The sequence below is a fragment of the Bicyclus anynana genome, chromosome 26 (genome assembly GCF_947172395.1).
Source record: "Bicyclus anynana chromosome 26, ilBicAnyn1.1, whole genome shotgun sequence".
NCBI classification, from domain to species: Eukaryota; Metazoa; Arthropoda; class Insecta; order Lepidoptera; family Nymphalidae; genus Bicyclus; species Bicyclus anynana.
In genome coordinates this window covers 5,837,824-5,853,987 of record NC_069108.1, presented here as the reverse complement: position 1 = coordinate 5,853,987, position 16,164 = coordinate 5,837,824, and the positions used below count along the sequence as shown (strand labels likewise).

Genomic DNA, 16,164 nt, shown 5'->3' with positions numbered 1-16,164 from the left:
TTTAGTAGTTGAATGGTGTAAAAAACGGTCAACAACTTCTAATTTAGTATAGGATTTACAGTGGCCGTTGTTTTGTTATTTTTAGGAGTCAACAATTTGAAAAATTTTGAATATTAGGTATGCCCCCGTAAAAGTAAATAGAGATGATAATAAACAAGAAAACAAACAAACAAACCAAAATATAACTCTTCAAATCATGATGTAAACTCAGGCTGTATGGTCAACAATCTTTGCGTTTCCCTGTTGGAGACAAAAATTGAATTAAAAATGGCGTAAAACGTTGTAGCAAACTTTTTTGGATAAAGTTATGATTTCATTATTAAAATAGAATTATCACGATTTTTTTAGATATCAGTAAATTGTCGTGTGGTTAGAGTAGGCCAAGACCAGGAATGGGCAATCCCTTTTTAGAAATGAGGTTTGTCCTTTAAGTATTTATCTTTTTTTTTTTTTTTTTCAGTCTTGGCGGCGGTACATTCCTAGGGCTGTGCTGCCTGCTCGCTGGCTGCAGCAGTTTTGAGGAGGCGATAGCGCTGGCGGCGGCGGGCGACAACACCACTGTCGACAAGCTGGTGCGAGACATCTACGGCGGGGACTACGAGCGGTTCGGGCTGAGGGGGGACCTCGTCGCTAGCAGGTGACTACTGAGAACATAGTCTGTCAGTCTCGGTACAGTACTAGGCCTGCAGCAGTTGCGAAGAGGCGATAGCGCTGGCGGCGGCGGGCGACAACACCACTGTCGACAAGCTGGTGCGAGACATCTACGGCGGGGACTACGAGCGGTTCGGGCTGAGGGGGGACCTCGTCGCTAGCAGGTGACTACTGAGAACATTGTCTGTCAGTCTCGGTACAGTACTAGGGCTGCAGCAGTTGCGAAGAGGCGATAGCGCTGGCGGCGGCGGGCGAAACACCACTGTATGTATGTATGAGTAATGAGAATAATGTCTGTCAGGTTCGGTGGTGATACAGTACTAGGGCTACAGCAGTTTCGAAGAGGCGATAGCATCCATGTGATTGCGATGGACGTCCACTGCTGGACATAAGCCTCTTGCATGGACTTCCAAACAAAACGGTCTCGATATCATTGCAACTGGATTTATATCCTCAGTCGACCAAAAATGCGGCCTGCGATGCGGGGTCCCTTAATTTATATTAATTAATATCTTTTAGACCCTTATTCCATTTAATATACGAAATTATTATTGTTTGTATTATGAGGCTGATAATGATAATTTGTTCCCAGTTTCGGGCACATGTGCTCGGCGGAGCGGCGCGCCAAGGTGTCGCGCGAGGACCTGGCGCGCGCCACGCTCGTCACCATCACCAACAACATCGGCTCCATCGCGCGGCTCTGCGCCTCCAACGAGCGCCTCGAGCGGGTGAGCGGCTGATGATTATAGTACTTCGACATTTTATGAAAGCTGAAAAGGAGATGGTCCATTTCAGGTCCACTGTTGTACCCCGTATCATTAAAATTTAAAAAATGCAAGGATTTTATTAAAATTTATTAAAGTGAATAAATGTAACTAAATAAAAAGAAATAAATAAAATTAAAACCCAAGTTTTTGAGTTGTATCAAGATGGCGCCCATAGAACAACTATGACATGACAATTGACAGCGTACGTCAAATCGATTACTGCATTGAAGACGTCATTAATCCGCCATTGATACCCTTAATAGTGTTGCATTTCTTGGGAGTTATTGAATATTATTTCGAAAGAATTAAAGTAAATTCGTAGATTTGTAAATATTTAATAAAAATATTTTCTAGCGTACAATCCTGGGCTCCATACAATTTTGGACCATCTCCTTTGTCAGCTCATGCTCCTACTTTATTTAAGTACGGTAGCATATGAGCCTTTTTCCACTAAACTTTAAAAAAAAATCGCTAGGATCAGAAACAATAAAATTTTCTATTGAAATCACATGATTTTTTTATTGACATTACCGTTTGCAATGCATTCATCAATTTCTTAAATTACTTATATATATAATGTGTCGTAAATTCCATTATAATTATATACGTTTGACGTTGTTGTCAATAGGAAGTTCTACTAACGCGACTGGCAGCGTGACGGTGACTACGCTGCCTAACAAAAAACTAAGCTCATGTCATCAAATACCCTCTTATTTATACCGACACTGATACCTCCCCTTTACAATAACATAAATAATTAATGTTAATATTACAATCGAAGAACTTGTGACACATTTTTTTTTTATTATTTTTTACAAGTTAGCCCTTGACTACAATCTCACCTGATGGTAAGTGATATGATGCAATCTAAGATGGAATCGGGCTAACTCGTTAGGAGGAGAATGAAATCCACACCCCTTTAGGTTTCTACACGACGTCGTACCGGAACGCTAAATCGCTTGGCGGTACGGTAGCCGCGGCGAAAGCCTCTGTGGTTTAGGTTAGGCCATCTACATTCACATTCCAGATTCATTTCATATTTAGAATTCCCTCGACCGCGCATGCGTGGATATATTGTTTCGCCCATCCATTACATCTTTACCGGTTCTCCATTCCACATCGCATCATCTATTTCATAGTACATACTTTTATTTTATATCCATATACAACTGTTATAATAAGTAAAGTGAATAAATATATCAATCAACATCGTCGTCTTCATATCAATATAACCAAATATACCAAACCTCCATGGCGAAACCTCCCACCAGCCAATTACTCGACTCTATCGCGCGACTCTGAGCCTCGCAACAAGCGCCTCGAGAGGGTGGTCACCACCACTGACCACCAATAACCTCCCTGACTCTATGATGTGGTCATATATTGTATTTTCCCTGCAGGTGGTGTTCTGCGGTAACTTCCTGCGCGTGAACCCGCTGTCCATGAAGCTGCTGTCGTACGCCATGTCGTACTGGTCGCGCGGCGCTCTCAAGGCGCTGTTTTTGGAGCACGAAGGGTGAGCATATTGTCATCATCATCATCATCATCCTCATGATCATCACCATCATCATCACCATCATCATCATCATCATCGTTATCGTCATCATCATCATCATCATCATCATCATCACCATTATCATTATCATCATCACCATCACCATCACCATCATCATCATCACCATCAACTTCATCATCATTATCATCATCATCATATTGTCATCATCATCACCATCTTATTCATCATCATCATCATCATCATCATCATCATCATCATCATCGTCATTATCATCATCATCCATCATCATCTTATGTTGCATCATCACATACTATCAGGTGAGATTGTAGTCAAGGGCTAACTTGTAGAGAATACAAAAAAGAACCATCATCACCATAGTCATCATCCATCACTACCACCATCCTCATCATCACCACCATGGATAGACTATTCCCACCATTGCTGGACATAGGCCTGCTGCCACACACAATATCACGGTCTTAAGCAACCCTTAGCTTGACCCATTCCTCTACCTTGAGACCCCAATCGACTCTTCAAACGACGTGGTCTGCACATTGCCACTTGGTGGGTGATTGACTTTTAGTAAATAGCAAACTCTTAGAGCGATACATAAATAAATAAATGAAAAACTATAATGTGTAAACACACCCAGACACTGGAAAACACCCATGCTCATCACTTAAATATTTTCCAGTAGTGGCAATCGAACCCACGACCCTGGATGCAGAATGCAGGGCCACTACCCACTGACAATGGGGTCGTCTGCACAATAATGCACATTGCGCTCTATACTGTCTAAACCGATGGGATAAAGAAGAAGTTCCTTACATACATTGTAAACTTAAAAACACACATTCCACAGATATTTCGGCGCAGTCGGCTGCCTCCTCCACTACGACAGCAAAAACCACAAGCGCGAGAAGACGAAGTCGGACGGAGCGCCCGCCACGCCGCCCGAGCCCGGCGCGGCGGACAGATGAGCGTCGCACCCATGTTCCTACGATTATCGCGGTGCGAGGCATTTGTGTCACGCCACGCCACGCGACGTGTCGCCGCACGCGTAACGTTTGCCACACCTGACGCCACGAAACACCAGATAATTGTGTACATATCATTTAGGTAGCATTGACGCCACGATACACCAGCTATTTTTCTACACATATCACATTCTGGTATGAATTGCCGCCATGACGAAAAGTTATTTATGCAAACAATACACTATACATTAAGTGAAAATTGAAGCCATGATACACCAGCTGTCTTTACACATGTAACATTTGATACAAATTGACGCCACGAAACACTAGTTGTGTACACAATACACATACTACATTCGGTGCAAATTCAAGCCACGATACACCAACTGTCTTTACACATGTAACATTTGTTAAAAATTGACGCCACGAAACACTATCTATTTGTGTACACAATACACATACAACATTTGGTACAAATTGACGCCACTATACACCAGTAATTTGTGTAAATATGTCATATTTCGGTACAAATTGACGTTACGATTCACCAGAAAACTTACTTGGTTTATCAACATTTAACACCACTTAACACTAGCGATTTGTTTTGCATAGGCCTCAAAAGCATGGCGTCAGGTGTTATTAACTGTTACATATTACGAGATGACGCCAGTATTCATCAGTGACGCTAAAATGCGAACCAAGTTAAGAGAAATAGACAAAATATCGTCAAATGGCGGCGGGGTTGTCCCATTCTCATCTCTTTTCCAGTCTCAAGGTAATGAAAGAGGTATTTTGTCTGTTTCTTTACACGAGATTATCTCGTTGGTTGCTTTATACTTAATTAGTCTTACAACATTCATTGGATATAAGATAACACGAGCGATTTGCTTATACATTTAAGTCAAAAGAATGGCGTCAGGTGTCAACGTCTTACAAAGATGACGCCACGATTCACCAGAAGCCTTGCATTGAAAGCGTTATGAGTCATTGGATACCAGATAACACGACCGATTTGCTTATACATTTAGATCAAAAGAATGGCGTCAGGTGTCAACGTCTTACAAAGATGACGCCACGATTCGCCAGAAGCCTTGCATTAAAAGCGTTATGAGTCATTGGATACCAGATAACATGACCGATTTGCTTATACATTTAAGTCAAAAGAATGGCGTCAGGTGTCAACGTCTTACAAAGATGACGCCACGATTCACCAGAAGCCTTGCATTAAAAGCGTTATGAGTCATTGGATACCAGATAACACGTCCGATTTGCTTATACATTTAAGTCAAAAGGATGGCGTCAGGTGTCAACGTCTTACAAAGATGACGCCACGATTCACCAGAAGCCTTGCACTGAAAGCGTTATGAGTTATGATACCAGATAACACGAGTAATTTGCTTATACATTTAAGTCATAAGAATGGCGTCAGGTGTCAAAGATGACGCCACGATTCACCAGAAGCCTTGCAATAAAAGCGTTATGAGTCATTGGATACCAGATAACACGTCCGATTTGCTTATACATTTAAGTCAAAAGAATGGCGTCAGGTGTCAACATCTTACAAAGATGACGCCACGATTCACCAGAAGCCTTGCATTGAAAGCGTTATGAGTCTTTGGATACCAGATAACACGTCCGATTTGCTTATACTTCAAGTCAAAAGAATGGCGTCAGGTGGCAACATCTTACAAAGATGACGCCACGATTCACCAGAAGCCTTGCATTGAAAGCGTTATAAGTCATTGGATACCAGATAACATGACCGATTTGCTTATACATTTAAGTCAAAAGAATGGCGTCAGGTGTCAAAGATGACGCCACGATTCACCAGAAGCCTTGCTTTAAAAGCGTTGCTGTGATTTCTTAGCGTCGCGTGGCGTGACGTTGCGAATGCGTTTCTACCATCTTTTTTTTTACAAAAGAAGACCCTTGTAGCATCAGAGCAATAAATAATTCTAAATATAGAATATACAAACATAGATATGTATACATACAATATATTTGCAATATGATATGGCCTTATTACAGATTATATTCGAAGTTGAAGTATTTTCATCTCACTGGCTTGGTAATGTTTAAAAAAAAAAAAATCAAAATTCATTTATTTCAATTACTTTACAAGCACTTTTTAAATGTCAGGTTAGACTATTTGTAAAGACTCTACCATTTTCTAACATGAAATTAGTGCGCAAAATTACACTTTAACCACTAGCGCGAAAAGTGATATGATTTTGAAAATTGCAAGCATTTCTTACTACAACAATAAATATAAATCTTTTTGCTGTAGTAGATAAAGCTCGGCCAAATTGCTAATTAAATGCAATGCTAAAATGAAATTTAAAAACAATGTTTTTTTAGAATCCCTTTGTTTATTCGGAATTCTTACACAGATATCATAACTATAAACAGTAATGTAAAATTATTATTCCATTTTCCTTGCTGTAGTGAGATGAATAATACACATTACGCATTATTGTTTTAATTACGTGCCTTAGAATCCCTTGCTACGCTCAGGATTATATTAACGGATGTTAGAATCCTTTGCTGGCTCGGTATTTATGGTGTTTGAATTAATTGTAGTAATGTAAAGTTAGTACTGAAAAACTCTGTGTTGCACACGAATATTGCGTGCCTTTGAATCCCTCGCTACTGCTAGGATTCTATTTTTGTATAGAATCCTTAGCTCGTTGGATAGGTATGTATTTGCATTGCGTGCCTTTGAATCCCTCGCTGCGCCCAGGATTCTATTTTTGAATTTTAGAATCCTTCGCTTAGTCGATATATATATGACGGTGCCGCACGGGTTTTTCAGGTTTCGTGGATAGTAGTAAATTAAATTATCATATTTTACTGTACATTTAGGATAGTTAACATGTCAAAAGGGACTTTTTGTGTAAAAAAAAACGAGACCAGTATGCATTGACGGTACGTTGTTTTTTCTGTATATTTATTTGTATTATGACGTTGCTGTGACTTTCAATCAATTACGTCGTCTAGATATGAACTTCTGGGCGTTCGAACTTCGCCTGGTTTTGTTAGTACGGTCATATTTTTTTTTTCCAAAATTTGTAACGCCACCCCGAGTTTTAAGGTATCAGTATGATGCTAGTACCTCAACAATATAAGAGATGGCGTTTTATTTATTTTTTTACACCTCAAATTCTAGATGGCGTTACAGTCGCGGGAAAACGTTGTATGGAGTTTCTCTAATAAGATAATCGCATACGAATTCTTGCCGCTGGCATTCGAGAAACTCTCCTTATGTTAATTAGCCCTAAAGGTCATCACTCATTGGAGCCATCCATCGCTTGATCAGTACGCGTCACATTGAACATAGTATTCTTTATATCGAACGAACGAAAGAGATCTATATCTCTTTTTCCTCTGCTTTTGGTCTTGGTTTTTTCTCCTCAAGCTCGTTTACGCACGCTAGTGGACTGAAGTCCATTGGTTGACATACGGTGTCCACAGTCCACCTGGCAACAAGGACTGGACAACGAGTGATGAGGTGAGGTGAGGGTTATTATGTGTCTCGGTGTACATTGTGTTTCAACCAAAAGATTATCGCCATTTTACGTAAAATGGCTTTAGAACACAAGTGGTTGTAGCAAGTAACGGTATTTTTAATGAAAAACCGTTTTTACTTAATTTAGTTAAAATAATCGTTAGATGATCGTTAAAACGAAAAATCAGAAGTTGTGATGAAGTTTTTACAAATGGACTTGACGTTTCAAACGTGCTTGTAAACTAAGCCTTGAAATAAATGAATTTTTATATTGTTTCTTTTTTAAAAAACAATGCAGTAAGTAATTGTTTGAATGGTACACCGAGTTACGTATTACTACCGGTGCCGGTTGGGTCCAGTGAGTTATGACCTTTAGTCGCCCATTCTATTCTTATGCCAATAATAATAATTTGACGTAATTAATTGATGGAGGAACAAAGGACCGGTAATTTATAGGTGGGTGGAAATATTTTTATTGATTTATACGATAATAATTAGTCCCTTATTTGTAGGGACGCAATTAATATCGACGCCACATTTTATTTCAACAGAAATTGATATGCAATAGTTTTCTTTTATCAAAGTTTATAAAAAAATAATATTATTCTAATATATTGTTGTTGGTAAAATTTATATTAATAATATATTTGCTGCAATACAAATTTAAAGCAGTATTTCCGACTCGATAGCTTAGCTTTCTTTGTTACACGAATGCGTAAAATTCCATTTTACCCACTAGCGTAGAAAAGTGATTTAAAATTCGAACGTGCGTGCGTGTTTATAAATAAATGTGGCGTCCATTATCTAGGCACAAAGTATGTTTTGTTATTTATAGTCGTTATGATAGCGAGGCGTAGAGTTTGAAGTGATGGTGTGATGGTAGCTTTATACCCCGACGATGTGATGCGACGATTTAGTGCTTTCTTGTATCTGTAGGCCTAACATGCGAGCCACGACACATCATGTGAAGACAATATGACATTGTCGACCGACAGCGCAAAATCGGAAATATCGCTCTGTCATTTGTTTCTCGGTGCAATTCGATGAAAGAGAGATATTTCCGGTGCAGCCGCTATTGGTCGACTATGTTTTTATCTTATTTATTGTTTTTTTTTTTAATTTTTTAGAAGTTAGCCCTTGACTACAATCTCACCTGATGGTAAGTGAGGAAACCTGCATACCAGAGAATTTTCTTAATTCTGTGTGTGTGAAGTCTGCCAATCCGCATTGGGCCAGCGTGGCGGACTATTGGACTAACGCGTCTTCTTAGGAGACTCTTGCTCAGCAGTGCACATATATCAGACCAATTGAGATAATGTATAATTCTTCACTGACCCGAGGTTGGTATCAAACCCAGGACTTCTTTATTGAAACCCACATTAACAACTGCGTTGGAGATCATCGATGTTAAGATATAAATATATATAATAAGTCGTCGTATCCGTCGTTACGGGCAAAGATTTCAATAATAATAATATAATAATTATTTTTTATTATTTTTATTTTATATGGACAATTGTGTTATTTTTCGGTTGTATATTATATTTGTATGGATTGTGGGCCATTTTGGACATTTTTTGTATAATTATTATGATATAAATAAAGTTAATTATTATTATTATTAAATGTGTGTTGTTTTATTTTTAATCACCAGAGAATATTTTTTACAACTGATCACTATCAAGTTAATTTTCATGAGTAGCTTCATCTCGATGAGGCGATTAACTTTTTTATTTACGAATTTCTTGATTCTGGTAGCTAACTGAGTTACCAGGTAATAAAAACTTCTGAGCTTAACGAGATAACGTACCTACTTCTGAGAACTAGATAACGTACCTACTTCGCATTTTGTGAGACATTGCGGCTGTTAAGTTGTATAACTATTAATTAAGCAACAGTAAATAAAATAGCTGGTTAGTAACAACTTTTAATAAGCTCGTTATTGATACAAATTGGGAAGAGGGGAGTTGTTCAAAAATTATTACCAACCATTTTTACTTAAGCTTATTTAAGAGTTATGCAACTTACCAGCCACAATGTTCTACAAATTGCGTGGTACGTTATCTCTTTTCTACGCTCAGAAGTTTTTATTACCCTGTAACCCAGTTAGCTACCAGAATCAAGAATATTCTTAGATAAAAAAGTTAAGTGTCTCATCAAGGATGAAACCACTTACGAAAAATTAACTTGATAGTAATCAATTGTAAAAATGTTCGCCGGATCCTGAACCATAAAGAATACCACGGAAGGTATTTTGCGGATCTACGATAAACGGGGCAGGAGCTTGATAACTAACGCAAAACGCAAAAGATTGTGCTGCGGCCACGAGCATGACTACGAGAAATAGCCTGCCCATGCAGCAGAGCTGTCACAGAACTGGTTCGCGAGCTCTTAAAACATAGCATTAAGGTGCATTTCCACCAGAGATCTCCTAATCTGTACTCCTAGTACGCGACCAAAGACATCTCGTTAAGAGAAATAGACAAAATTTTACCAATGGCGCCGTAGTATTGCCCAGAGATGGGACTGGCAATACTCCGCCGGTCCTGCGGGCCATTCACTATTTTAGTATTAGTTGTCATGTACCTAGTTATTACCTAATAAAAAACAAACGCAACTAAAGAGTCTGTAAACAAAAGGAACTATAACAACAACGAGTCTGTACAAGTGCCTAAAATACAACTATTAATCCGTGTTGGGTTACTTATTTTTTATTTTTTTATTTATCTGTTTCTGATAAAAACGACTATTTAACTGTTAGGCTGTCTGCATCATCGGGCTTTGCTCGATTGGGGTAAAAAGTAAAAACATGGATCTTGATTAAAAATTTATTATCACAATAATTATAATAATACTTAAAAATTAAAATAATTACTCTAAAATTAAACAAATTTATTACAAACTTAGTAGGTACATAAAAAACAATTCATAAGGCACCAAGAAAATCGCCATTTTGCTTTATCTTCAACAATTTTTAACATTATTGCTTTGTTCATTATTGTCTATGCTATGCTATATCTGCCATTCTTTCATCTTGCCATAATTTCAAAATATCGATTTAAAATCTGCATTTTTTGTTATAGGTAGTTTAAAAATTATAATTTTTCGTCTGTCTGTCCGTATTTAATATTGACCGGGCATCACGCTGAAACTACTGATTGAATTTAAATGAAACTTGGCACTATTGGTGACCATAATACGAATTACTTACTTTTTATCGCGAAAATTAAATCTTAAGAGGGTGAAATTCGAGTTGAAATATGTATGGAAAGACCTTCATTTTTCAACTTACATTTGTATACTTAAATTGGTATGTTTCTTACCTGAAAAATACTAAAAACAATGTAATTCAAAAAAGGGGTTTATGTTCTTTTTTCAATATAAATCGTTCAAATTTTGAGTTGAGTACCTATATTTTTGTAAATTGATCAGTGGATATATATGGACTATTTCTTATACACAAAACATGCGAAAATATAAATAGAAGGGGGTGAAATAGGGGTCGGGAGTTTACATCGATTTTCACGTGGACTACTAGAAATTCATAAAATAGGATTTGTTAAAATTCTTGCGTCTCTGATTTCTTCGTAGGTCAAATTTGATCAATGGAGACAATTAAATCCATTCCACGTCTAGTATCTATGATATATCTGGTGAAATCTCAGACCAATTATAGAAGGACCTGTATCGCACTCATAATCACGAACAAAATAGTCTGTCATTTTCTGAGGAAAACGAGCTTAGATTTGGTAAATATCTTATACTAAACTAGAAGTTTTTGCCACACTTTTTTACAGAACTCAATTACACAAAAAGGTATTTTTACAGAGCTCTTTAACCGACGAACATGATTACAACTATTTAACATCGATTCTATAGAGACAGTTTTTATAATCGCATTAGATCGTTGTTCATATACTTTGACAGAAAAGTAACGTCTAGCGAGGCAGGTCCTATACAATAATTGGTCTAAGTGTTTAAATAACGGTCGTAGTTTTTTATTATGAGACTAAATGAAATTAAGACATTTATGCACATTTTGTCCGCCTCAGTTTTGATGGGCTAGTGCTGTGTCTCTAGGGTAAAATATCGTTGGGTCTAGTGCTTTCCCTTGTAACTTTTGCAACTTAATATTAATAGCATTAATTAGTCTACAAAATCAATTCAGATTCAATAATTATTTCCTTCGCGTGTCAATATTTGTGCACCGTAGATTTTATCTGAAAATAATAATATAAAAATTTCAATCAAGTTCAATCAAACTGCACACAGTGTGCAAAGATTAAAATCTCACACATTTTTCTTTTTTAACCGATTTCAAAAATAAAGAGACAATTTTCCAAAGACATTTTCCACTGAGTACCTACTTATCTATTTAAGAAATTTTTTTTTAATTGTTTTTTAATTAAATATCACGTGTCTCAAACCGAGAGGAGACTTGTTGATAATTTACCTCATAACTTCGTCATTTCATAACCAATTTCGAAAATTCTTTTTTTGTTTGAAAGAGTATACTTCCCACAGATTGGTCCCATTATATACATGAAAATCGGTTCTTTAATTTTGTGTTAAAATGAAAATAACGAAATTGCCCTTACTGTGGCGCTTTTGTTCACTATACCAGTACACATTATAAACAGAAAATAAAATGTTTTAAAAAAAAAATTGAACAGACTTTAAAATTACAAAAAAAAACTACAAAGCGAAAAATAACATTGTATGCAATGCAATGCTTTGAAGGCGGTGCTATCACAGTGATGCATTAACTAAAGCCGAAATTAAATCATTAACTTTAAGATATAAAGACAGTTGTATCCTGTGGTTCTTTCAGAAGCGGCTTTACATAATACGTCATTGGCTTTGCACCGCCTTCAATGTGATCAGAAGGTAGCACATACGATGTTATTTTTCGTACTTTGTAAAAAATCAATATAACTTAAAACCGTAAAATTTAGCCTAACTTAAATTGCATCGTTTTAGTAGGCCTTGATGTCATCTATCACCCTGTAAAGTATGTCGTATAATAGGCTACTTGCCTCTTCTGTACACAGTGTTTAAACTGAATTATGGAAGTATTATAAGCTATATTTTATTAAATAAAAAAATAATATAAATAAAAAAATATCAACGTAATTTTTTTGCCGCCGAAACACAAGACATTAGCAAGTGACGTCATTCATAGATATAACAGCGTGATTGGCGTTTGAAGTGATGTGATTATATCACGTCACCGCAAGCGCCAATCACAAACTGATGCCTTATAGCGAATGACGTTATGATTGGCGTTTGCGGTGACGAGATAAAAATACAATGTTTTATAAAAATATTACAATTACGAGATTATTCTCACAAATAAAAATGTGATTAGAGTTTCTAGGCATTTAAACTGCCTCTATGCAAAAAATCTTCTTAGTTTTGTGCAGCAGGCGAGTACCCTATTTACGGGACACCCTGTATAGCTAACCTATATCTGAACTAGTTGTTGTTCCGCGGCGCCCGTTGCCCGTACACATTCTGTGGCGCCGGCACGTTCCGGTGCTGCCACCAGTCCACCGCCACCAGGACCAGCGCGATGGCCACCCCCACTCCAAACACTAGCCCCTTCGCCAACGTCTCCATCTTGTTTTAAAAATAATCTGTAAATTGAATTTAAGGATGTTAATTTTACGTGATAACATATGAAAAAAAAGTGTCTCGGGACGCTCGACTAGGGTTGCCATCCGTACTATAATATATATATAGTATTGTACCATATTTCGGGTTCGTGTATTTTATACCGTTGAAGAAATATATAGTACGCAAAAATACTATATTTGGTCAACATTACAAACAAACATCATTTATTTTAAAACTTTATGAACATAATCCAGCCTCAATAGCTCAAATACGGTCGGGCTCATCTCATCACTCGACGGGTGGTGGTTCGATCCCCGCCCCGTTGGTCTATTGTCATATTTAAAAAGATATGGCAAATAATAAAAAAAAACAATCCGCACTTGTCTTTGAAAGAAGAACATTCATATCGAATTCCGAACTTTTGGTTTTCGAAATATTTAACGTAAAATAATAAATAAAAAATAATTCTTGAATTATTTGAAAAAATACTTAAAATTTCATAAAATACTATATTTTTTTTAAAGCGTGAGTACAATTTTTTTATGGCTATATCTGTTAAATACTATATTTTTCTTAAGAAATGTTGGCTACTCTCGACATAAGTGATAACTGCTACCGTAAACATAATGCGCGAACACACATGAAAAAAATATATATACGGTCGAATTGAGAAACCTCCTCCTTTTTTGAAGTCGGTTAAAAAATATTTAATGTGCTAATGATGGCTTTAATGTAGGGTATTATAGGTTATCTAATTGAAAAAAAATAAATTTTAGTTTTGTAATTAGGTAAAAGCATTTCGATAAAACAGCAGCTTAGGACAGTAGGTAGGTTGTGGTAATAAAAAAAAGAATAGGGATGATGACAGTTTTTTAAATTGTATATAAATTAAGAGTATGCTAATAGTAAAGCAATTGTGTAAAAGTAACAGGGTATCTGCGATCATTACTTTCGGAGCTACAGGGATTTAAAGTGTCAGATTTGCGGCGCTGCCGCGGATCCCTGAAAAACGTCCCATACAAAATGGTATGAACTTATGACGTCGTAGGTAATTAATGATCGTTAGATTTGTATGGGCGTTTAAACAAAATTACTAATATCTTTGTTATTTCTGCGTTTATGTTTATAGTTCATTTATTAAAAAATGTCACATTTAATGTAAGGAAGCTAAAACTGTATGAATTTTCATCTAATTACGATGAAATATTTTTAATAGATTTTGAAATTTTATAATCTTATTTATTTTGCAATTATCCAGTCAATCTTTGCTTTTTATGTGTAAACTAGTTAACATTGACCTCGTTTACCCGAATGTATCATAAAAATCAATATATTCAAACCTAGTCATCATCCCCATTGGGTTTAGATATATACCTAAGTACAGTAGTTAAAATCCTACCAGTGGCTTTGCGTGCCTTAGAGGAGCCCTGTATAAAATTAGTTCGGGGGGCCAATAGAAGAGCGGCAAATCCCGAAAAATCTTTTAGTTTTTGATTTATCCTACCTCTCTCACCACAAAGTATCATTCCTTTTTAACTTTTGTTGTTTCTACAATTTTTATATTTTTTTCTCGGGAACCACCACAAGATTATTTAACATCGTAGATTATTTTTTACAAATTTTTGCTTTCACACGTTAGGGGCCCATATCATTAATACGGCGGATACGGCTTTAGCTACGCTCCTGTTACCTACCTACTTATTAATAACGGCTTTGAAATAGCTAGGTACCTATACTTCAGCCTTTCTAAATGAATACTGTATACCAACAAATACATTAGAAATGAAGGTAGAAAACGCATGTCATTTCATAATTTATTTATTTTAAATTATGTATGGTTTGTTTATAAAATGGTATATAAAATATATTAACCATATTAATTTGTTCTAAGCTTATTAATCAAATATATTTTCATTAATTTAAGAAGTTAGGTAATTATGTTTTTTATTAGGTGTAAAATGACTTAATTTATACCCTCATTTTTAATTTGTTTGTTGATAAACAGTACTCATCAAGAAAGGCTGTAGTAAGTAGGTACTTATCCCAGAATTAACTTGTGTTATCGCCGTTTAGTGTTGGAAATAGTAGTCTGTGACGGATATGACGTCGCTCGATCCCGTGTTAGCTTCAGTGTGCTCGTGGCGTTCGAGCCGTCCACATCTCTTGTTGTGTAATTCTTTATGGGTTACTTGGGATAGGCGGGGAGAGTGACTTGAGTGGAAAAGGGGAGTGTTTGTTAACAGTCAAAGGTACCTTTAACCCTACACACATCGTTCACAAGTACGTGACTCCACTCAAGGTCATTCTCTGCCATTCTTTTTTGGTTAAAGTTTGATTTGCTAATTAAGTTGTCCTGACAAGTGTTGTGAATCATAACCTTTGTTCGACATTAGTTTTCTTATATTTGTAATCACCTTTTGAGTCCTATAATACTTGATTCATTAAAAACGGTAAAAACTCCATGATTTAGTGTTGCTTAGTAACTGTACCAGTATAAACAACAATGTATTGATTACCAGCAAAAGTGCTTTAAATACGTAGGTATTATAAAAATTACTATTTAGTACTATATACTTACTGCAATTAAATGAAGATAAACAAGCTTCAATCAAAATAATATGTGGTAGGCACTAAATATGAATTATTAAACTGCAAATGAGATTGTTAGAATACAAATACTGCAACACCAAAAAGCAAAGACTGACAACGCTTCTTACGACACAACAATTTCAATTTCATTTACGACTTACGAAGTTACGAACCTACTGGCTAAATGCAAGTGGCCCAGCCCAAAGTGGCTAGACTATGCGAATTGCGATGCAACTGCGTAATTCCCGTAGCGTAGACGGCACCATATATTCATCCTACTCTATGGACGGCACTACGCAGCTAAATACGTAGACGGAGTATAAATAGACCACTGTGACTGAGTAGAGTGCGCCGTGTCGTCGTTGTCAGTCAAAATCAAAAGATTCGATTTTGACAAATCCAAATCACAACAAACTCTTATAAGAATGTTTTTTTACCAATTTATTATAAGTACCTACTTATAATTATTTGCAAGAAGTTGAGAACGGGGACACACGATGCGTTGCGGCGCCGCATCGCATTCTTTAAGATTAAGATTAGAGC

The 16,164-nt window shown here is 36.6% G+C and overlaps 1 protein-coding gene and 1 long non-coding RNA gene across 2 annotated transcripts in view; one reads left to right on the top strand and one right to left on the bottom strand.

Annotated features, from left to right (window-relative positions):
- The window catches only part of LOC112044879 (pantothenate kinase 3), a 41,834-nt gene extending 32,792 nt beyond the window's left edge, over positions 1-9,042 (top strand). The window contains exons 8-11 of the mRNA XM_024080868.2: positions 461-637; positions 1,244-1,379; positions 2,819-2,934; positions 3,797-9,042. Coding sequence (XP_023936636.1) covers positions 461-637; positions 1,244-1,379; positions 2,819-2,934; positions 3,797-3,914 — 547 coding nt within the window. The 3' untranslated portion in view covers positions 3,915-9,042. The remainder of the gene's footprint in view (positions 1-460; positions 638-1,243; positions 1,380-2,818; positions 2,935-3,796) is intronic.
- Positions 9,043-10,230: 1,188 nt separating this feature from the next.
- LOC112044886 (uncharacterized) lies at positions 10,231-15,843 on the bottom strand. The gene is made up of 3 exons (XR_002886774.2): positions 15,611-15,843; positions 12,881-13,052; positions 10,231-11,636 (listed from the first exon to the last, which is right to left on the bottom strand). It is a non-coding gene; the product is annotated as an uncharacterized LOC112044886 (long non-coding RNA).
- Between the last annotated feature and the right edge of the window lie 321 nt (positions 15,844-16,164).